Source organism: Ciconia boyciana, chromosome 8 (assembly GCF_034638445.1).
Source record: "Ciconia boyciana chromosome 8, ASM3463844v1, whole genome shotgun sequence".
Lineage (NCBI taxonomy): Eukaryota > Metazoa > Chordata > Aves > Ciconiiformes > Ciconiidae > Ciconia > Ciconia boyciana.
This window is the reverse complement of record NC_132941.1, coordinates 15,184,485-15,204,081: the sequence shown is the minus strand read 5'-3', so window position 1 is coordinate 15,204,081 and position 19,597 is coordinate 15,184,485. Positions and strand designations below refer to the sequence as shown.

The window sequence follows — 19,597 nt, the reverse complement described above, 5'->3', positions numbered from 1 at the left end:
AAATGGATTTATACTCTGTAGTGTGCGTATGCGTTCAGTCAGAGTAGCACACAAAAGAGAAGCAGATATTCTCTAGATACGTGCTTTAATTTTTCTTTTATTTAGACAAATACTTACAGGGACATCTTTTATAACATCCCAGTTCTGCTCATTAGTCACAGTCTAATGTTCGTCTCCCATCTCTTGATGATAATTTCTAAAATAATTTAAATTTGTTTCCTGAAAATTCATTTCTATGAATTTTTGATAGTACAAGTCAATCACATAAATGTGATGCCAAAAGGCAAACACAAATGATACAAAAATACCATCAAAATAAGCATGTGTAAACAACTGAATACTTTCCAACACTTGCCCAGCTGTATTTTACAAATAACACTGAATCCATTTATGTTAATTTTATGTCTGCTAGCTGAATTTAATTTAATACAATAATTTAATGTTTTCCACATATTTGTTCATCTCTTTTCTTTAGTTTTCAAGGGATTTGTAAGAAATGGGTATTTAATTCAGACTAATGCGGTAATGGTAAATTATTCCTGTGTTTTCATTATTTGCCTACAAATTTAATTTCTACAGTCACTAGCGTGAGAATATCAATGAAAGCTAGTAAAATAGATTAGAGAAAAACAATGAAAATTCTGTTTTTATGATGTCTGTTCTGTAAGCTTCTCAAGTAATTCTGTTGGTAATCTGTTGGAGTTAATGATACTTTCCTATTTGACACCAGTTGGCATGTTTTCCACACCGACAGGATAGGTTTTCATATGGAGCTGTCCTGTATGTACAGTGTATATGTGGTCCAGAGATTCTTGTTGATGTTGACTCCAAAAGTTCAAGTCGGATTTCTCTTGCTCAGGGAAAATACTACTTTTCTTGGTTTAAATATACTGGATTATCATCTACCAAAATCTGCAGTTTCAAATATCTGGATTTTATTCTCCTGTTGTGCACATTTGATATGTAACATTTTTTTCTCAATTTGGATAAGAGGAAGAACTTAGACACAAGTCTTTCATACATTAATCACAGAGGGGCAAAGGGCATGCAGAAAGGATGAAAGGTCTCTACAAGCAAATTCTGTGCAGTGTCTTTCTTACCATAAAATAGTAAGTGTTAGAAATTAGGTGTACTATTTACAGCTGCCTTTGGACAGCTGTGAATTAATGGAGAGTTTACAACCAAAATAATAATTATATTTTTGATTAGCATTAACTGTAATGATTATATCCATAAACTCAGCCATGTTCTAATTTTGTTACATCTTGTTTTCATAATGAAAGATCTTTATACGGAGACTCTGTACAGATTTTGTAATTATCACTATTGAAAGGCAATGATGCTAATTTTGTTAGAGGCCCACTCAACTTCAAGTTAGCCATAGAGCCGTGGAAGCTACTGCTTGTGTGTACTGTTTGGCATATCACAGTCACAGCTATAATTGAGCTATTTGTTAGACTTGTCTTAGTCTATCATCCTAATTGCATCTATCTTAAGGTGTGAAACCTGAAGGTACATCTGGTTTTGCAGTTCTCCATTTAACAGCCTGTTTTTGTTGGTCCACTTTGAGAGTGAGGTGGACCAGATGCTCTACAGAGGTCCCTTCCAACCTAAGTTATTCTGTGATTCTAGGGTAGGCATTTGGCACCTTACTCTCCCTTCTCTTGTGTAAACCTGTACTAGTGATGCAAACAGTCTTGACAAGATAACGTGTTTATCAAAACACATCCAGCACTCAGAGGAGGAGTTTAACTTCCCTCTGATGCATATTTCTGATGAAGCCCATCTTAACTTCTAATGAGTTTCAAAGTTCCATTCAACCTGTGAACTGGAAAACCATATCCTGAATCGTTATAGTAATTCAAGCTAAATTGCTCAGCTTGAATTAAATGACTGAAGAGCAGCCATTGGACAAAGCTCCCACTGACTTCACTGAGAACAGCTTCCTGTCTGCTTGTGTGTCCTCCTATGGAAATAACAATGATAGTAAAATAAAGCAATTCACCTTCTCCTTTAAATATGAGATTTATAGTGGCCAATAATTCCTATTAACAACTAATGTGAATAAGTTGTGTAAATCACTTCTTTAATTCACAGGGGAAACAAATGTAATAACTTATAAAGCTTCTTGGAATTAACTCCTTTTAAGTGTGGAATATTTGTGTTAAGTAAGCTTGTGTAAATGATCTCTTTTTAAATGAAATTGCCGGTGAAGAAGCTGCACAAAGAAAATAGTAAAATGTGTGTATGGGGAATATAGCTAGAGTGATAACTAAGCCAAATGGCATTTGCACATGCATTTCTTGAATTCTTCATAAAGGATCTCTTGATTCTTCCAGGGTACAGGAGAACTATTTACAATTATTGACAATCCAGTAAAACATGTCTTAGGGGGATTTTCAGTGATGGAACATATGAGACATAAGAGGAGATTGAAATCTTACTAAAGTCTAGATTTACTTGCATAGAAAAGATTTATAGATAACAGCCAATGGGGAGGAAATAATTTGAAAAATATTTTCATAGTTTGTTGCTGGGACTTGTTGAGTCTCTTGGTGATGGCCCAACACCTATGTATTTATTATTTTGATGCAAATTTAACTCCCTAAAAGAGTTGAAGTGTATGAAGAACCATGCAGATCTACTTCCATCTGATAGCTGTTTCCACTGGTATTTTAGCAGTTTCCTGGGTTCAGACTCCCATATGAAAAGGCTAAAGGCCAGTTCAAGTGCTGTGTTCTTAATGCAGGTGTCATTTAAATATGGCATTAAATAAAATTATTTTAGTTAAGTTGTTTTAGATTTCAGAATGTCTGCTAGTATTAGCTTCATCTTATATTTGTGTATTTAATTCACACATTACTACTTCCTTTTTTGTCAGATATTAGTTATGAAGCACATTGAGGAAAATTTAATTCGATTCCCTATATTCGGCTATTACATTTCCATCCTAGAAAACAAAATAAAAAGGACAAAAATCTCTCTTAACTCTTATTGAACAGTTATATAAAATTGTCAGTTCCAAGTATACTGGTTAATTTGAAGTGCTGTCATATCACAAGCTTCTCTAAATGTATTTGTTTTCTCCAGGTGCACATCAAATGGTTTCCATGTAGTAACTGTTCCTTGGAGAATGGAAAATTTGTTCTCAAATTAATTTTGCTGTTCTCCCCTGTCTTCCTTTCTCCTTTATTTCCCTAAGTGTATGTATTTATATTCACTATCTTAACAAACCAATACAAATGGAATTCCAACTAGAATTTTGATTACATCAGTTGTCACAGAAGTGAAACTGCAGAAACAGCTGTCAGTTCACTAAGGTTAGCTCAGCTGAATTAAGAAAATTTTCTCATAAATTGAAATTCAATTTTTTAAAATTGAATATTTCCTTCCCTAAAAGAGACTATAACAGCTTTTAAAATAGCACTGAAACTTTTCCCATATCAATCATGTTTACTACATGAAAGGTTTGAGTTCAACGTGCTTGCGCTACACCGTTGCATATACTTGCATTTTGATTCATAACAACATTTAAAACAGTCCTGTGATGTCGAATTAACATATTTTCCTCTCATCTTCCACATGACAAATTTTGATGCAGAAAGTAAATATTTCTCTGTTAAAAATAGTGAAACATTAAAGTCTGCTGTTTAAAGCTGTAGATTATAAGGGTTTGCTTTACCAGATTGCCAGTTTACTTCTAGTTTATACAACCGAGGGAGACTAGTAAAAGCACTAATTGACTTCCTTGACAAGTTCAGTTTTTATTCCTTTATAGGTGAATCTCAGGGATAAATAGTTAAGTGGGTGCTTAATACATTATGCATCAAAATGCATGCCATTTTACAGTAGAATAAACAGCTACAGAAAAATATGATAAAAGTGCTCCAGGTAAAAAACCAGAAGTTGTCTACCCCAGCCTTTCTGTTTTAATTCACAGAGCCACAAATGATTTATTGTGGAATTCTTTTTGCATTTTATCCACAATAATGTTCTATATTGCAGGAACCATCTCATCTCTTGATTGTTCCCCTTTTTTTTATTTGAGATTGAGTCTGCTGATGTTTTCTTACATTAAATCTTGTTAACTGTTAATAGAGTCTGTGTTTTAAGTGTCATCCACTGCAGACGCTTTGGGCTATACCTTGCAGAAATACAGACAGGAAGCAGTATGACTTGCACATACAAACGGAAATTTCTCAGGAGGCAGTATTATACAGACTCAGATAAAATCCTCTTTCATTTTGTTGAAGTTACTGGAGCTACACCTGGATTTTACTTTTAAGTATACCACAACACACAAAATCCATCTGAAACATTAAAGGCTTGGATTAGTTTCAAGATTGATTTTGGGTCTCCCAATCCTTGGGAGAGTTTTGCAAGTGTTTGCAATTACACGCAATCTATATTTAGTAGGCATTATTAAAGTTATATTCCTAGAATTGTTTAAGGAATCACTTAATGTCTAAATTAATGAACTACTTTTTGAAATGTGAAATTATCAGCATAACTTTTCACATGGAGAAATGGCTTTCTGAAGTGACGAGTTAAAAAATGTACCCATCAAAATCTCCCTCTGCCATAATGTATTCTACAATGCATAACTATCAGCAGGATATACTCTAATAAGACAACTTGGATCCCATCCTCCCCCTGCTATGACCTTAGTGAAGTATTGTTAACTCTCTAAAGGCTGTGCAGATCTTCTCTAAATGTCTAAATATACTTCTGGCAAATCTACTTTTTAGTATTGAAGCAAGAGGATTGAGGGTGTTGAAAGACATCCTTAAAATCTCATTTAAATATCTCACAAAAGGATGTCCTGGAAAGAATTGGGTTTACCTATGTGGAGTCACATACCACATTTTTAAAAGACTGGCATCAACATACTAGCTATGTGTCCTCCCTTCCTCTTATTTACTTTTTCCACAAGCAAAGCTGAAAACTCCAACCTGTTTTATTAGAAATACTCGTAAGCAAAACCAATGACAAATATGTGTATTATTAGAGAACACTGTGTGTTATGCATATTATTACAGAACATTATATTTTATATATATGCCTACCTGCCTCATTTATTATAGTTTTTTAGGACACTGACATATTAAATCTTACACTTATAAAAGAGCCAGATGCTAGACACTGGAAGTCATACTTTGATGTATTATAAAGCTATATTGTAAGCCCACTGCATGGGCTTCACATGCACATAAAACCTATAGGTACATAAATAATATCAAATGACAAAACTAGAAAGCAGTTTCTTCATACTTTATTTTACAATTTCTCACTAAATATATTTACAGGACACGGAGTTTGCTTTAGTGCAATACATAGTAATGTTGCATAAGTACAAACTGTTGAACTTTTCTAAAAAAAAATAAAGAAATAAAGCACTTAACTGATGTTACAGCTAAGTATGTAAAGCAACATTAATAACTCTGAGTGAAAATGCTAACAGCATCTTTTCTTTTCATAAACAATTTCTAGAAACAAACCACAAACTGGCATTACATATTCCAAACTACTAACCCTTGTACAGTACCATATCATTTTAAAAAAATGATTTTTTTTTTAAAAGCACATATACTGTACGGCAGTCTTTTTCTACAGATACTGACTTACTCTTTTAATACAAATATGATATTACCTTGGCAGTTTTGAAGAACAAAGTTATCTCAAGATATCAAACATCAGTAACAAACTCTGATAAGCACAGCTTCTTGAGAACTTGCTTTAACAGCATTTCTTCACAGTGATATTTATGAAAGGTTGGAAAAAGATTAGCATAAAATATTTCCATCCTTTTTCAGTTTTTATGCAAAAATCATTACTTTATATTGGTAATTATAAAATTACAAACACTTTCTATAAGTAACTGCATCTGTAGTAATGATAGAAAAAGTTATCGGTAAGATACCTAAAATGAGGCTTGCATAAAATGATAGTTTGAAGAAAACTAGGTACTTTTTTAAAAAAATAATAGTAAGGGAGGTAACTTAATTCAGAATAAGCAACACAGTAGTTTAACAGAGACAACCTATTAATCAATTAAAAAAGCTAATTATTTATTAATAAATGTTAAAAAATAAAGGAATTGTGATGAGGTGAAATCAACATTTAAAAAGATATGATGAAACATTTACTCTTAATCTTAGTTTTGGCACTTCATTGGAACAATTACTTTACCAAAGACCAAAATATGTATAAAAGATATACAGCTCCTTGACATACCTTGCAAATATAGTACATAAGTACTGGCAAACACTGAAAACATTTAAACATTCGCACAGATTTGCACATGCATGCACTATTCAGACAACAGCATTGTATCTATGTTCTTGGCGGTGACAATCTTGCATTAGTTGGGTATTTTAGGCCATTTCTTCAGCAGATCTTGTTTCCGATTTAAGTCTTACAAATTCTTTAGCAACTTCATCATTGGTCCTCTGAGAAAGTATTCTAAGAATTGTTAACCCAGTTTCGTCTACAGAGATGTTTCTCAACAAGGGGTACCAAGATGCACAGCTACCTTTCTCTGCTATGTTTTGCAGCTGAATAACTGTCATTCCTATAATGCGATCTTCCCTAGCAAAGCAGTAATCTTTCACTGAGAGGTGAAGTTCGTAGGCTGCTGGCTTATCTTCATTACTCAAAATGCTGCATGGATTAAAAATATGAATTTAGAACAAGGAGTTCAGTCTAATTCCCCTAAGGAATGAATGTACTCTAGAAATCTTGTAAAAATTAAAGTGATAGTGGTAGTTTAATTTTTGTAGTTCCATTTTGTTGCAACAGAATATCATTTAGTTTTAAACTTTCTACAGAGTTAGCCTTTCAGCTGCTACTGATGATGTAGCCTCTGTTCCCACTGACCTGAACAGAAACAGAGAATTCATAATTCCCTCAATATCTGAAATACACAGTTACCTTTCCCTGGAAAGTACCTAAAATATTCAACAACTTCCACAAATATCATAACCACATCTTTAAATCAACTGCAGAAAATAAAGAAAATCACTGTCAGCAAGCCTCAAAAGGAGCTTTGTGGTCAGACACTGAGAAAGTGAACTCTGTCCTAGTCAGGGTTGGGGGGTACGGGGAGGAAAATGAATTGGTCTCAGTTATGAAAGGGGAGGAGGAGTAAACAGGTGAGAGGTGCTGTGAGACAAAGTTTGCATAAAATATGCAATTAACAGACAAAAAAGACTTACAATTGGAAAGTTTCATTGTATTTTGGTGACCAGGTGTTGCTCTTTGTCTTGGTTCCATGTTTTCTTTTCTTGTCACTTAGGTTAGGACCTAATAGGCAAACTTCCACAAATGGCCGGAACATAGCTGTTGTTTGCCAGTTTAGATTATTAATTGCTACAACTATAAGGAAATAAAAGAAAGGAAGTTAAATAAAATTCCATTGGAAGAGCTCCAATTAATTATCCAGTATGACTTTGTATAGCCAATGAAAGGTGACCTGAGAGCTTTCCTATAGGATACCAATACCTGGCAAGCCTAGGAGGAGCTTTGCCTGCTCTCTCCCAAGTAAGATGTCTGACTACTTTCAGTTACAACAGTAGCAAATATAAACATATATTTTACAAATGCTTTACATTAAAAGTTCTTTTGTCTGCTACCTTCACTGTAATTAAAAAATCAGCTTATACTAATCTAAATGATACTGGGTTTCCTCTGGAATTCAGGTTGTGTGTTAAAAGTGGAACTTTTTAAGTCTTGGTGCAGTCATTCACCATTCAGCTTTGCTACAGCTTTTGGAAAATTAAATTATATGCAAGCAATTCAGAAGTCTAATTTTGCACATTTGAATTTATAACTCCATAACTTTGTATCATAAATTTTAACTGTCTACACAGAGAAGCATAGACAGTACTTACCTGCATAATCTTAACTTCTGCTGATGTTGAGTAAGGAAAAAGTACGATCCTAATCACCTGAAGCATACTCATAGCTTTACAAGTACTGTAATACTTAACATTTGTTATTTCGTTATTGGTATATTTTACTTTGGATGTAGTGCTTGGGGCTTTTGGACTTTGTTGTTGCTTTCTTTTTAAAATTAGCTATTTGAAACTTACCTTTTACAGTGACTTTATGCTCACCAGTTCCAGGATGTGTAGAGATGTCCACCTGTATAGATATCTCACCCACTGAATTATTAGTTGTTTGGCCTGAAGTAATAATTAGTAGGTTAGCACACTTGGCTTCTCAATACATCAAGAGAAACAGACAGTGAAAGAAGGCGAGTGATATTTTCTGTCAGAAACACTTAGAAATTTCTGACATACGTATATTTCACATTTAAGTGGGAATGAGTTACAGATTCGTAAGTGATTTTGCCACAAAACTATCTAGCAATTGCAAATGTGAAGTGCCTCAGTAAAATAAAAAACCCCTTTCATCTGGAACCTTCCATTCTGGTTGTCATTAGGTGTGTTTCCACCTTGAAATGCAAAAGTTGGTGGTTTCGTCAAACTTTGTTTGCATGTGCACCCCAAAAATGTTATTGCAAGTATGCATTTGGAAAGTTATTTCCATATTGTTACTGATGAATCCTTTGCTGGGGGTTATGTCTAAGCAAACTACTAAAGTTCTGCACTAGCATAGACAGAGGCTTAAAGAAAAAAGGGAAGCTTGTAGGGATGGTAGCAGAGCCAGGAACCTCATTTTGAAAGTTTTTACTTTTGAGCACCACCGCAGGTTCTAAGTCAATTTGCACATGATGATTCCTTAGAAGGACTCTCAGTATGTATTGAAAGGTCCTTTAATATATCAGATTATAACAGTACAATATAAACAAAATTGGATATGTTTACTTGTTCTTTAATTGGATGACTGTGAACGTTGAACTCTGTGAGCTGTGCACTTGCTCCCCAGTCTAATCTCTGTGAACCACATACTAAAGCAAATTACTACCCCTTTACAACTGGCTACTATTTCTATGGGTTAGCACAGGAAAGATTCTATCTTCTTTCTATTTATATGGAAATTCCTTACCCACTGGTTCCCCATCCATCTATACGTAAGGAAAAGCAAACATTCCTTTAGAAGTTTTCCAGCAGCTCATGCAGGAATTAAGGCAGGGGTACAGAGAAGAGGGGTGTCTTGTGTAATCATACTGGGGAAAATGATTTTTTTTTTCTCCCCTGAATTAGTTTATACCCAGAATATATATATATATTTTTTTTTCCTTTATCATGCATAGTTTTTTCTGGATTTCGCCATCAGTGGCTTCCTAGAAATGTGTTCTGCAGTGATGTTTATTCATTGTGTTGGCATAATCTGTAATTATGTTCTCTACACTGGTTGAACATTGCAAGGTCAATTAAATACTCTTACTCCCCAGCGTTACTGCTTCAGAGAACAGGTTTTTTTCCTGATACATCAAAATGTGGAAATTCAGTGCTCAATTAACTTGCTCAGAATCCTTGAACGCTGTTCTGCATTTTCCAACTTTCAGGTGAGTTTGGCTTAGAATTGTCATGAATCCACTTTTGAATCGTAGTCACCAGTGTTTTAGCAAAAATACACAGTCTCAATATCTTAATCTGGTTATAGCTGCTACTTCTGAATCGCAGTGTACCTGTACAAATTTTGCTGCTAGATGTATTTCAGTATCAGCGAGAGGGTTTGGACCACTACTGACATGTAAATAGGCAATTTGTTAGACAGCAGATTGTTAATGACAAGAAGTTTAGTTTCAGCGGCAGCCATTAAACTTCTTGTTGTATTTGGATAATTACTTAAAGCTGCACTATATGGGATCTCTAAGTTGCTGAATCATTCTACATCTTGTTCACAATAAATAATAATTTTTTTTAAGAACATGTATATAAAGATAGGAATTAAATGTACTAGAAAAGCTAAATAAAATCAGTAGAACAGCTTTATTTAGAAGAGTAAAACAATGTATCATCTGACTGTACAGTAAAATTAGCTTTTATTTAGGAAGAGAAAATAAATTCTCATTTGGTCAAGGTCAAAGTTAAAGCTGATTTTCTTTCTCTTGCAAACACAGTATTTTTAGACCATATATCAGGAGTAGCATAGTATTGACTCTGAGTTTCTGCTGCTTGAAATAAAATTTATTTATTAATATAAAAAAATAATTGTTTGGAGTGCAAAGTGCTATGTAAAATGATTCTGTCCCGCACAACAGGATTTTAAAAAAGGCCTCATTTTCATTATACAAAATGTGGTGTTTTTAATGGAGTTACATTTAACCCAGTGTGCTGACTTGTGTGAAAACACCTTCCCTTATATTTATGTGGATTACTTAACTTGAATAAATGAAGACAACACTTTTTTTTTTTTAAACACCTGAAATTTGGAAGGCAGCTTACCCAGGCTAGTACTCCAATACTTTATATAATATATATTTTTATATACCTTATTTTCATTGGCTTTCTGATGCTGTAAAGTAAATCAAAGAGAGTAGAGACTGGAGCTTCTAGAGCATTAATCGGTCTTGTTCTTCATATTGTGAAATTCCACCTTTTCAAATTGTTACATACTGCACAGAATTCAACCTTAACAGGTTCTTTTTGTGGTGGTGCACCTTTTTATGAATGATGCTTTTGATTACACATATAGCCATCTTTGGCTATGAAGTTTGAGTTGAACATACTGTAACTCTAAGTCATTAATCTTTTGTTCTGAGTAAAAAGCTTTCATTGCCAAGCTGGACAGGAGAAGAGAACCAGGAATTTGCAACATCTAAATCATAGGACACTGGATGGTTAGGATAAACTGAATGTACTGAGAGAGAGTATGAGAAGTTCTCAAACTCTCTCCCAAGCAAAATCAATAATAATTTACCACTGACTGTAGTTGAAGGTGAGTCAGGCTGATCTTGAATATCACTGAAAATATCAGCCAGTGTCAATTACTTGTTTTAGCCTTTAGCTTAAAAAAACCCTGAACCAAAACCCCTTTAGGAGAAATCAGGAATGCTTTAAAAGAAAACAATTAGCATTTTCATTAGATAGCTTATGCAGCAACCTGTGGGTGATGGTAATAATGGACTGTGCTATGGTAACCTGTAATAATGACACATTAGGTCTTACTGAGACAAAATCTACGAATCTACAAGATAAGTCTTGTTCTGTTTCTCCAACTTTTTTATTAACTATGCAAAGTATATCCTTGCAAAGGTCTCGTAACTGATCTTTTTCTTTCCTTTTCCTAGTAGTCCATAATTCACAACGATAGTCTAAGCAGTACCGCAAATATATAGTGGGATTAGTCCTGTATGTGTAGTACTCTTTGATATGTTTATAAAGAAATCTGTGTAAAATGTCACACAGTTTTATACTGAAAACAGCTGACATTAAAATGACCCTACATTTCACTATTGCTGAGGAAACTTCCTGCAGCAGAAAGTCTCAGCCAGCAGAGACAATTTCTAGTGGAGTCTAGAATATAAACTTGGTTTCTTTCAGTTACCACCCCATCCATCTTGCATTTGCTTTCTCTGTCTCTCTCTCTCTCTGACCTGCTGAACAACCTAGAGATACAATTCTAGGACATTCAGTATTTGCTTATAGCAGCTCTTGTTGACATTCAAGAACTATGGCACTTCATTTTAAAGTCTCTGATCTGTCTATTTCTGATGTTTTGTTTTCTTTCTCGCTATCAGTTCTTGTAAAGTCACAGCAGGAATTAGTGATTCTGATTGCACTATAGAAAGGTCCGTTTATCCTACCACATTTAACAAGTCAATTTAACTGACAACAGATAGCTAGCCCTGCACTGCAGAGGATGATTGCACTTTTCTTCCTTTAGTGCTGTTATATAACTCATTAGAAGCTTAACAAACTTACAAATAATTCTGCTTTATGTCTGAAAACCTTATGGTTGCTTAACTATTACTGCTTCCACTCTAACCTCTGCTTTAGATTTTGTTTGTGAGGTTATTTATATGAATCAAAATACAGCATACTCTCATAGATGGGTTTTAAAGTGATCACCTGCATTTAAACTGCAGTCATTCTATTGCAGCAAACAAACTGTAAAGGAGAAAAGTATTTATTTCCTCTGGCCAAAGATGCTTGCTCCTCAGCAGACAAAAAGTCTAAAACAGTCAGGCTTTGATTCCTTCCTTATTTAGCACCTGGAATGTCATCAATGTGATAGCTGTTATCCAAGCCCTAATGATCTTGACAGAAGAGAGCCATTTTGGACCAAGGACCTAGTCAAATGTTTCTTAGTCATGATAGTCATATTGGCTACATATGCACACAGAAACTAATTCTTCTGTCTTCTACTCCTTAGTAGGTACCTTTGGAGAAGTGTGAAGTTGTGGACTCTGGTAGAGAAAATAGCAGAAAATACAAGTGGAAAAATGAGTCATGTATATTTTGTAAAAATAAAACAGAAACTCCCTATATTCTCTCAAATAATATTCCTGCTAAATGCAAGAGACTACTACTGAATCAGTCTGTGATTGTGCACAGAAGTGTATTTCTGTGAAAGGGGTCCTTCGTCCTGATTGAATCCTCAAGCAGCAAAAAGTTTTTAAAAAGTTTTCCTATCAGGAGGACTTTGGAAACTAACTTCTAGGTTTGCATGAAAAAAGAGCCCAGCAGAAATAAATGGGATTCACAGAAAATGAGCTAGCATAAAATTTAAGAATAGAATTTAAGACCTTGAAATAGCAGGAGCAGTACCTCTGAGGGAGTATACTTTCCAGCTGCTCTGGAAGTTGGGGCATGGAAACTGGGATGCTTTCATAATTTCTTTAAAAGAAAATGGAAAAATATTAAGAGTAGTTTGTTTTGGAGGCTACTAGGAGCATTGGTATGCAGCATGGACCTCAATAAGAGTGGCAAAACACATGTGAGAAGCTGAGCTAAGCACTGGACTGTTCATAGGTCTCAGCTCTGGCTTTCCAACTACCACAGTTATGCTGCTGTGAGTATTTAAGATAGCAGAGTTTGTGTACATAAGTACTAAAACCAGCACTGTAGCTACGCCCAAAGTTTGCACGATTTATATGTTCTAATATAAACATAGCAAAGTTTACATAGTGATGCAAATTCTCATACAGAATTATTTATGGAAGATAACATTGCTATGTCTGAAAAGGTATTGGCTGACCTATCTGTTAACAAAGTTAGTTTTTATCTGGTATTGTATTTAGACAAATGTTATCATCAATCTTGGAATCTCTTCTATTTACGGTTCAGTATGGCAAAATTTGGTAGCTATAAGAAAGTGAAACAGAGCAGCCTTGAAAACTGAGCAGTGAAAAACAAATATTCATGCTTTCACAGTGCCCAGTGCTCCAGGAATTACAGAAGCCATGAAATCAACGTTTTAATTCAGACAAACATTTGTCATCTTCTGGTTAACAATGCCAATAAAATACATGTATTTGTCTGGGGTTCATCTGCTAATTTATTAGAAGACAAAAGATCAGGGTAACTAATCAAGTTATTTTTCACAGGATCCTGAGGATCTCTAATTTAGAGGAAAATCTCGAGTGCATGTTTTAACATTTTCACTTAATACAAAGAGTAAGTTAAAGGTGAATTGTTAAGAGCTGCATGTAGTAAGCTAAATTATCTCTTCTGTATGTGTGTTAGAGAAAAGGAAGGCAAGCAGGGAAACCTGCTTTTAGTAATGATAACCATGCTAACTGCAACGCATGCTTTAAGAAGTTGCTATATAAACTGTTGATAATTGTTTTGGGGGATTCTGAGAACCAAGTTCAGTTACTTGATGGCTGACTTTCAGCAACCATTCTTTCACCAGGCTGCCATGAAAAGATTGAAAAGATTTAGGTTGTTTGTATTTGATTAGAAAACATAAATCATTTATCTTAAGGATCACTTGATGTGAAGGTATTAAGGTTGACAGAAGATTCTGCAGCATCTGTAAGCCTCACAATTGTACGAAGCCACACTATCGAAATACGTTCTCTCCTATTTGAATTTCTGTAACATCAGACAGAGTGATACGAGGAATTCAGAGAGCATAATATAAAAGCAGGATATTATGGTGTGAGTAGAAAGTACCAGTTTGAGTGTCAGGGTGGTATCCCCAGTTAAGGCTTTCCCCTTCTTCTCTACCTCATGTAAGCCATGCCTTACATGATGAGGGCTGGCAATTGCACAACCCCATTGCGACCCTCCATTATCTGTAGCTGCTTGTATGTCTGTATGGGAAGAAACCAAGGATGAGCCAGCTTTGATCTGGGAGGTGAGTATCCAGTTAGCATCATCCATCCATCTGTGTGTGTGTGTATATACATATATATTATATATATATACACACACACATATACTGTCCAGCATTTTAACCAGGCAACATACAGGCAAGTACAGCCTCTCAAGTTAAGAGGTTTATATATGTAGTGAATGCTCCACTGATACCATAAAGAAGTCATTTCTTAAAACTGATGTCATATAACTGATGGATACCAGTAGCTTGCGTTCATTTTCTTGAAGACTTAAGAGAAACTGTAATATACAACGTATTTCTAATTTAGGTGCTTTACTATTTCATTTAAGGAGTAACCAAATAAATTTTCTATTGCAACAGCCTCTTAAGTGAATGTTCTGTAAAAACCTTATGCTTCACCAGCAGTCTGGCTTTTTTTATATGTGAACTTTTAAAATATTTATTTTCTGCCACTATTCTGAATGTATTTATTTTGATACTAGCATATGCTAGAATACTTATATTAGTTGTAATTCTGCAAGTTTCTTAATTGTTATTATGTTTTCTGTTGTTCATTACTATACACTCCTTGCAATTGTACACTGATTTATGCAGCTTATAATGCAGCTCTATTTTTTTCTTTGATGAAATAAGGCTGTGTAACACATGATTCTGATCTCAGTTTGAAACTACAGTGGACGAAGCAGGGATTATTTCCAGAGTTAAATTCTATCTGAAGTATAGGTTATGAAAGAACTGGAAATGCTCTGTAGGACTTAAAGTTCATTATAGAATATAGGTATAGCTTTCAAAATATGACAGTTAGTTAATAATATAACAGTTTTGACACGCAAAAGAGCAGAAAAAAAAATCTTTCCTTTTTCAGTTATAAGAGCTGGTAAACAATTTTTATTTTCTATCTGCTTGCCTAAACTATAGTATGTTTGCTGTTTTCTAAGTTAACTATCAGTTTAGTATTTGAATCTGATTCCATATATTTAAGAAGATAGTGAGGTTCTGCTTTGCCTTGTACCATTCCAGGTTGCAAAGGGACACAGAGTTGAATTTTGGCTTGGCAGTTGAAAAGAATTTATCTTCATTTTTGATCACGTACTTTCCTTCCCTATGTTGGTGGCTTCACAAGACAAGTATGGAGTTACTGTTATAGTTACTCATACTCATGAGGTAAATATTTTTAATTCTGCTTATTATATTTTATTTTTTTCAGATGCTTCTTCCTATTTTAGCTTTCAGTTGTCCAGCATAAGAATGAAGAAATCCGATACAAACCACCTGATGCGAAAGAATAGCCTTTTCTGTAGCCATTTAAATGCAGAAGTAGGGATTGTAGTATGAGCGCCATGTTGCTAGATGAGTATTGATTTCCTTGCTTAAGTAATACAAACTCTTTAAAGTCAAGCTAAAAAATATATTGCAGTCCTGCCACTATGGATTGCTATGCCGTATACATTACAATAACAGTAGCATTCTCTAATGAGGTTTATAAAACTAAGCTGCTGCAAATTTATAAGAAAAAAATATTTCTCTGACTATTTCTGATAAGTAACCATTTTAGATGCAACAGTGGCATTTACTTTGGAGAAATTAGTGGTAATAAATGAGAGCAAATTCAGGACACTGTAATGTTTGAGGTGCTGTCTTTTTATGTAGTTTGCTAAAACTAAAATCATATTTGTCCAAATGTTATTAGAGTTGATGCTAACCAAATGTAAACTTTCACAACACAGGCTATAGTTTATGAAATTACTGAAGATTTACGACAGTTGCTAAACTAAACCACAGCCATAAATCTCCTTTTAATTTTGATATCCTTTAAAGTAAGTAGTCTAAAAGGCGAAGGTATAACTTAATTCAATAAAAAAGGTGCCAGGCTGAAAATTCTCTCTTTTTTTTTTTAGGAACAAATTTTGAGAAGCATCACCAGGACTGGTCTGAGCTTTGAGTAACAGTCAAATATACCATAGAGTGGGAAAGTTTGTACAATAGGCCAATAGATATGGATGTAGTTTTACTTCAGTGTTCTAAGTCTGTTCCTTCTCTTCTGAAATACAGAAATACAGTAAGAGTTTGTCCTTTGGCTTTTATAGTTTTGTCTTGATTGCAAAAATGTGGTTGAATTTAGCTCAAGTTTAGTTAAAATTAGCTTGTCCTGCCTGAACTGGAATTTGACCTTTTTGTCTAGAGGTGATGTAGGTTGACAACTTGTATGAATACATCAATGTACAATACATGGGCTTTTTCAGAAACCTTTGAGCTTTCCTTGATGATATTCTGTACTGGCTTGCTGGCTGCCATCCAGCTGTCAGCCAGCCATGGTGTGTTTTAGCCATACAGCACTGAAGCCCCAAGTCCTCACAACTGAGCAGGGTTTTATAGGGTCATGCTTGGCACTGCGCTACTATTTTACAACTGATTGACGCTTGGCACAAGTGCAGACTGTCAATTGTTTGGTCACAAAAGATACTGAAAACAATCCATGCTATAGTCTGAATTTATGTAAAAATGTTATCCTGCAGCTGAATTTAGAGGAGAAAAAAATCACTTTTACAGTATGAGCTAATGTGTATTATTAGTAGTGCCTAATCTAAAAGTGACAATTTACAGCTGCAAAAGTCCAAAGGAAACAGAGTCAATCAGAGATCTGAACCGCAGGGGATCTGGTTGGTAATGGCATACTGATGCTATGTGATTCTCGCTTGGCTGTGTTTTATATGCTCTTTGCAGAGGTACCAATGACCATATAGTGTGTAAGATACTAGTCACTCGGGTTTTGAAATGCAGTTCTTTTCACTAAACTGCCTTCAGGCTTTGCAAAATCCTTTAGGTCTATGTCAATGTCCATTTTAGAGATTCTAAAAGCAACCTACCTGCTCCACGAAATGGTTCTTGGCAGTACTAACACTAGTGTATGGTTGAATAAGAAGAAAACACTGATCCAAAAGAATGTGCTTACAACAGGCACTGCAGAATCACCTGGACACCTTCTGGTTAACATTAAATGTGAACTTCAGATAAGTGGAACTAAATTTTGTTAGCAGTTTATAATTCATTGTAAAAGTTTTCCTACCAAACAATACCAATAATTCATTTGCAGAAGAGAATGCTGCTCTACGAGTTTTACATTTGTGGGTTGTGATGAAAATAGATCAAGTGCTGGCAGGTTTTGCTTATTTTTCTGGAAATAAAATTCCCTTTTTTATACTAAGGGACAAACATAGATAATCTTCCCCCTTACTACCATATTGATACCAATGTTAAAATCTGTCATGATCAGAGTATCAGCAGTATTTAATTTCCAAACAAGCTGAAAGTGCATGGCAGATCTGGGATAGCAGTAGGGATGTAATTGGAGAAGAGAAACCTCTATCTCCTCCTGTGCCAGGCAGAAAGACAGGTGTTTAATATGATAGCATATGACAGAACTTAAGCTATGTCACTAAGTATGCTAATCTGATGTCTGTATTGCCTAATAAATAAAGTTGATACAGACAACATTTTTCTTTTATCTTTCATTTTCACAGTGTGGTTACAGATTTGTTTTCACAAGATTGAGTGAGGATTGAATTTACAACTTTCATCATCATGTTCCTTTTAAATGGCAAATCATTATATGGAGGAAAAAAAAGCAATGTCATCAGTTATTCAAAAAGTTACTGCTGGTTTATGCTCATCATTGTCATTTACTTATTCAAACAGTTGTCTGTTTCAGAAACAGTCTTGAGAGTCTGTAGCGGTGCTTTGAAAAGGAAAAAATCATCACAGTAAGATTATGGCAGTTAAATTATCACAGAGTCAGGACTACTGATGGTAGGGACGTAAGTCCATATGGACGTATGTCCATAACAACATAGTCTCCTGATGTATTTGAAAACAGCAATGGCTTTAACTTTCAAGTATTTAGTGTATTGAAACCACCACATAAAAACTATGAATCCCTGAGATTGTCATAATTTTAAAAGTTAGGAATGTTTTTATTAATATTGCCTATGCAAATTGCTTTGTTTCCAGGAAGCTCTTCAGGAATGTGTAGGAACAAAGGCTGGGAATCAAAACTCTGGTTCAAGCAATCATCCTTGTTTAGAAGTGGTGCAAAAGCATATTCTTGGATAATTTGGTTATTCCTACTGAACTTGACCCTGTATGTACACGAATACAGGAAGTATCAAGGACCATACCATACATTTTTACATAGCTATTATGCTTTCTAGGTAGGGAAAAGTAACTCCCTTTCCTCACACCAATCAAAAAAATTTTTGCCCTTCAGTTTCTTACAAACACTGCAGTTTAATCATGGTAAATGAAAAAGTATCTTAACCTGTGGTTAAAAGTAAGCCTGATTATTGTCCGATTCTAGTAGTCATTACAGGAAAACTGAACACCCACTTTCATCTACAGTCATAGTTATTATTCAATATGCTATTTTCGTTAGATTTGAAATATTCCTTTTTCCATTGCTTTGAGTTTAGTTACATCCAACTGTCTATTGATTATGGATTGGTTACCTGCACAAATATGAGGGCAGATATAAACCTAATTATACTTCAGAGAAAGTTTCTGATTCGCAAATAGGGTCATTTTAACTAAATGCTAATGATACAGCTACAGTTGTGAGGCTGGAGGTTGTAATAGATGAGTTCTTTAGTTCTTTTAAATGAGACATTAAAGGATGATGAAAAGCTATGAGTCACTTTTCCTTAACTTTCATTCCCAGTGGCTACACTTCTGATAATACTGGTGTGCAAATATAGACATGCTAATGTGTGCACAGAAATGAACACAGACCTCAGGCTGAAATCATGATGAAAATTCAAGTTTGTGGTTCAGGATTTATAAAAGATCTCTGCTTATGGCTACAACCTGGATAATTTTTTCTCCTGAAGTTACAATGAAAGTATGCATAAGGAAAAGCAAAATATATTACTAATTAATAAATGTCTGCCTAAATCCACATTGTTAATCATTTGAGGGGGGAAACAATCTATTCCTTATATATTACAGTATTATAGCAATGTTTTTTCACTTGTAATGTATGAATTATTAACAGAGATCCTCAGTCTAATATGGAAGCTGCCTAAGGAAATCATTCCTTGGAATTAATCTTAGGGCAAGCTGCAAAACTAATGTTTCATGCTTTTTATACTGTAACATACTGTACTTCAGAGGTAAAAGCAATTGATTTCCAGCTTAACTGTCCAATTAAAACTTTTCTGATTCTCATGAGTGGGAGCAGGGTAATGCTTTATAGATCAGCAAATTTTATTCTTTCCCAAAGATCGTAAGTGGCAGACAGGCCATTTTTACAAATTCCCATTACATTCAGAAGAAATCTAGTAAAGGTTACTATTATGCAAAAAATTGCAGTTTCTAGAAAGAAGAAACCATTCAGCTTGGAATATAATCC

The 19,597-nt window shown here is 34.6% G+C and overlaps 1 protein-coding gene across 1 annotated transcript in view; it reads right to left on the bottom strand.

Moving 5' to 3' along the window:
• Window positions 1–5,313: 5,313 nt before the first annotated feature.
• The window catches only part of UNC13C (unc-13 homolog C), a 187,269-nt gene continuing 172,985 nt past the window's right edge, over window positions 5,314–19,597 (bottom strand). Inside the window, exons 29-31 of the mRNA XM_072871143.1 lie at window positions 8,091–8,183; window positions 7,215–7,374; window positions 5,314–6,660 (exon numbers count right to left, since the gene is read on the bottom strand). Coding sequence (XP_072727244.1) covers window positions 6,375–6,660; window positions 7,215–7,374; window positions 8,091–8,183 — 539 coding nt within the window. The 3' untranslated portion in view covers window positions 5,314–6,374. The remainder of the gene's footprint in view (window positions 6,661–7,214; window positions 7,375–8,090; window positions 8,184–19,597) is intronic.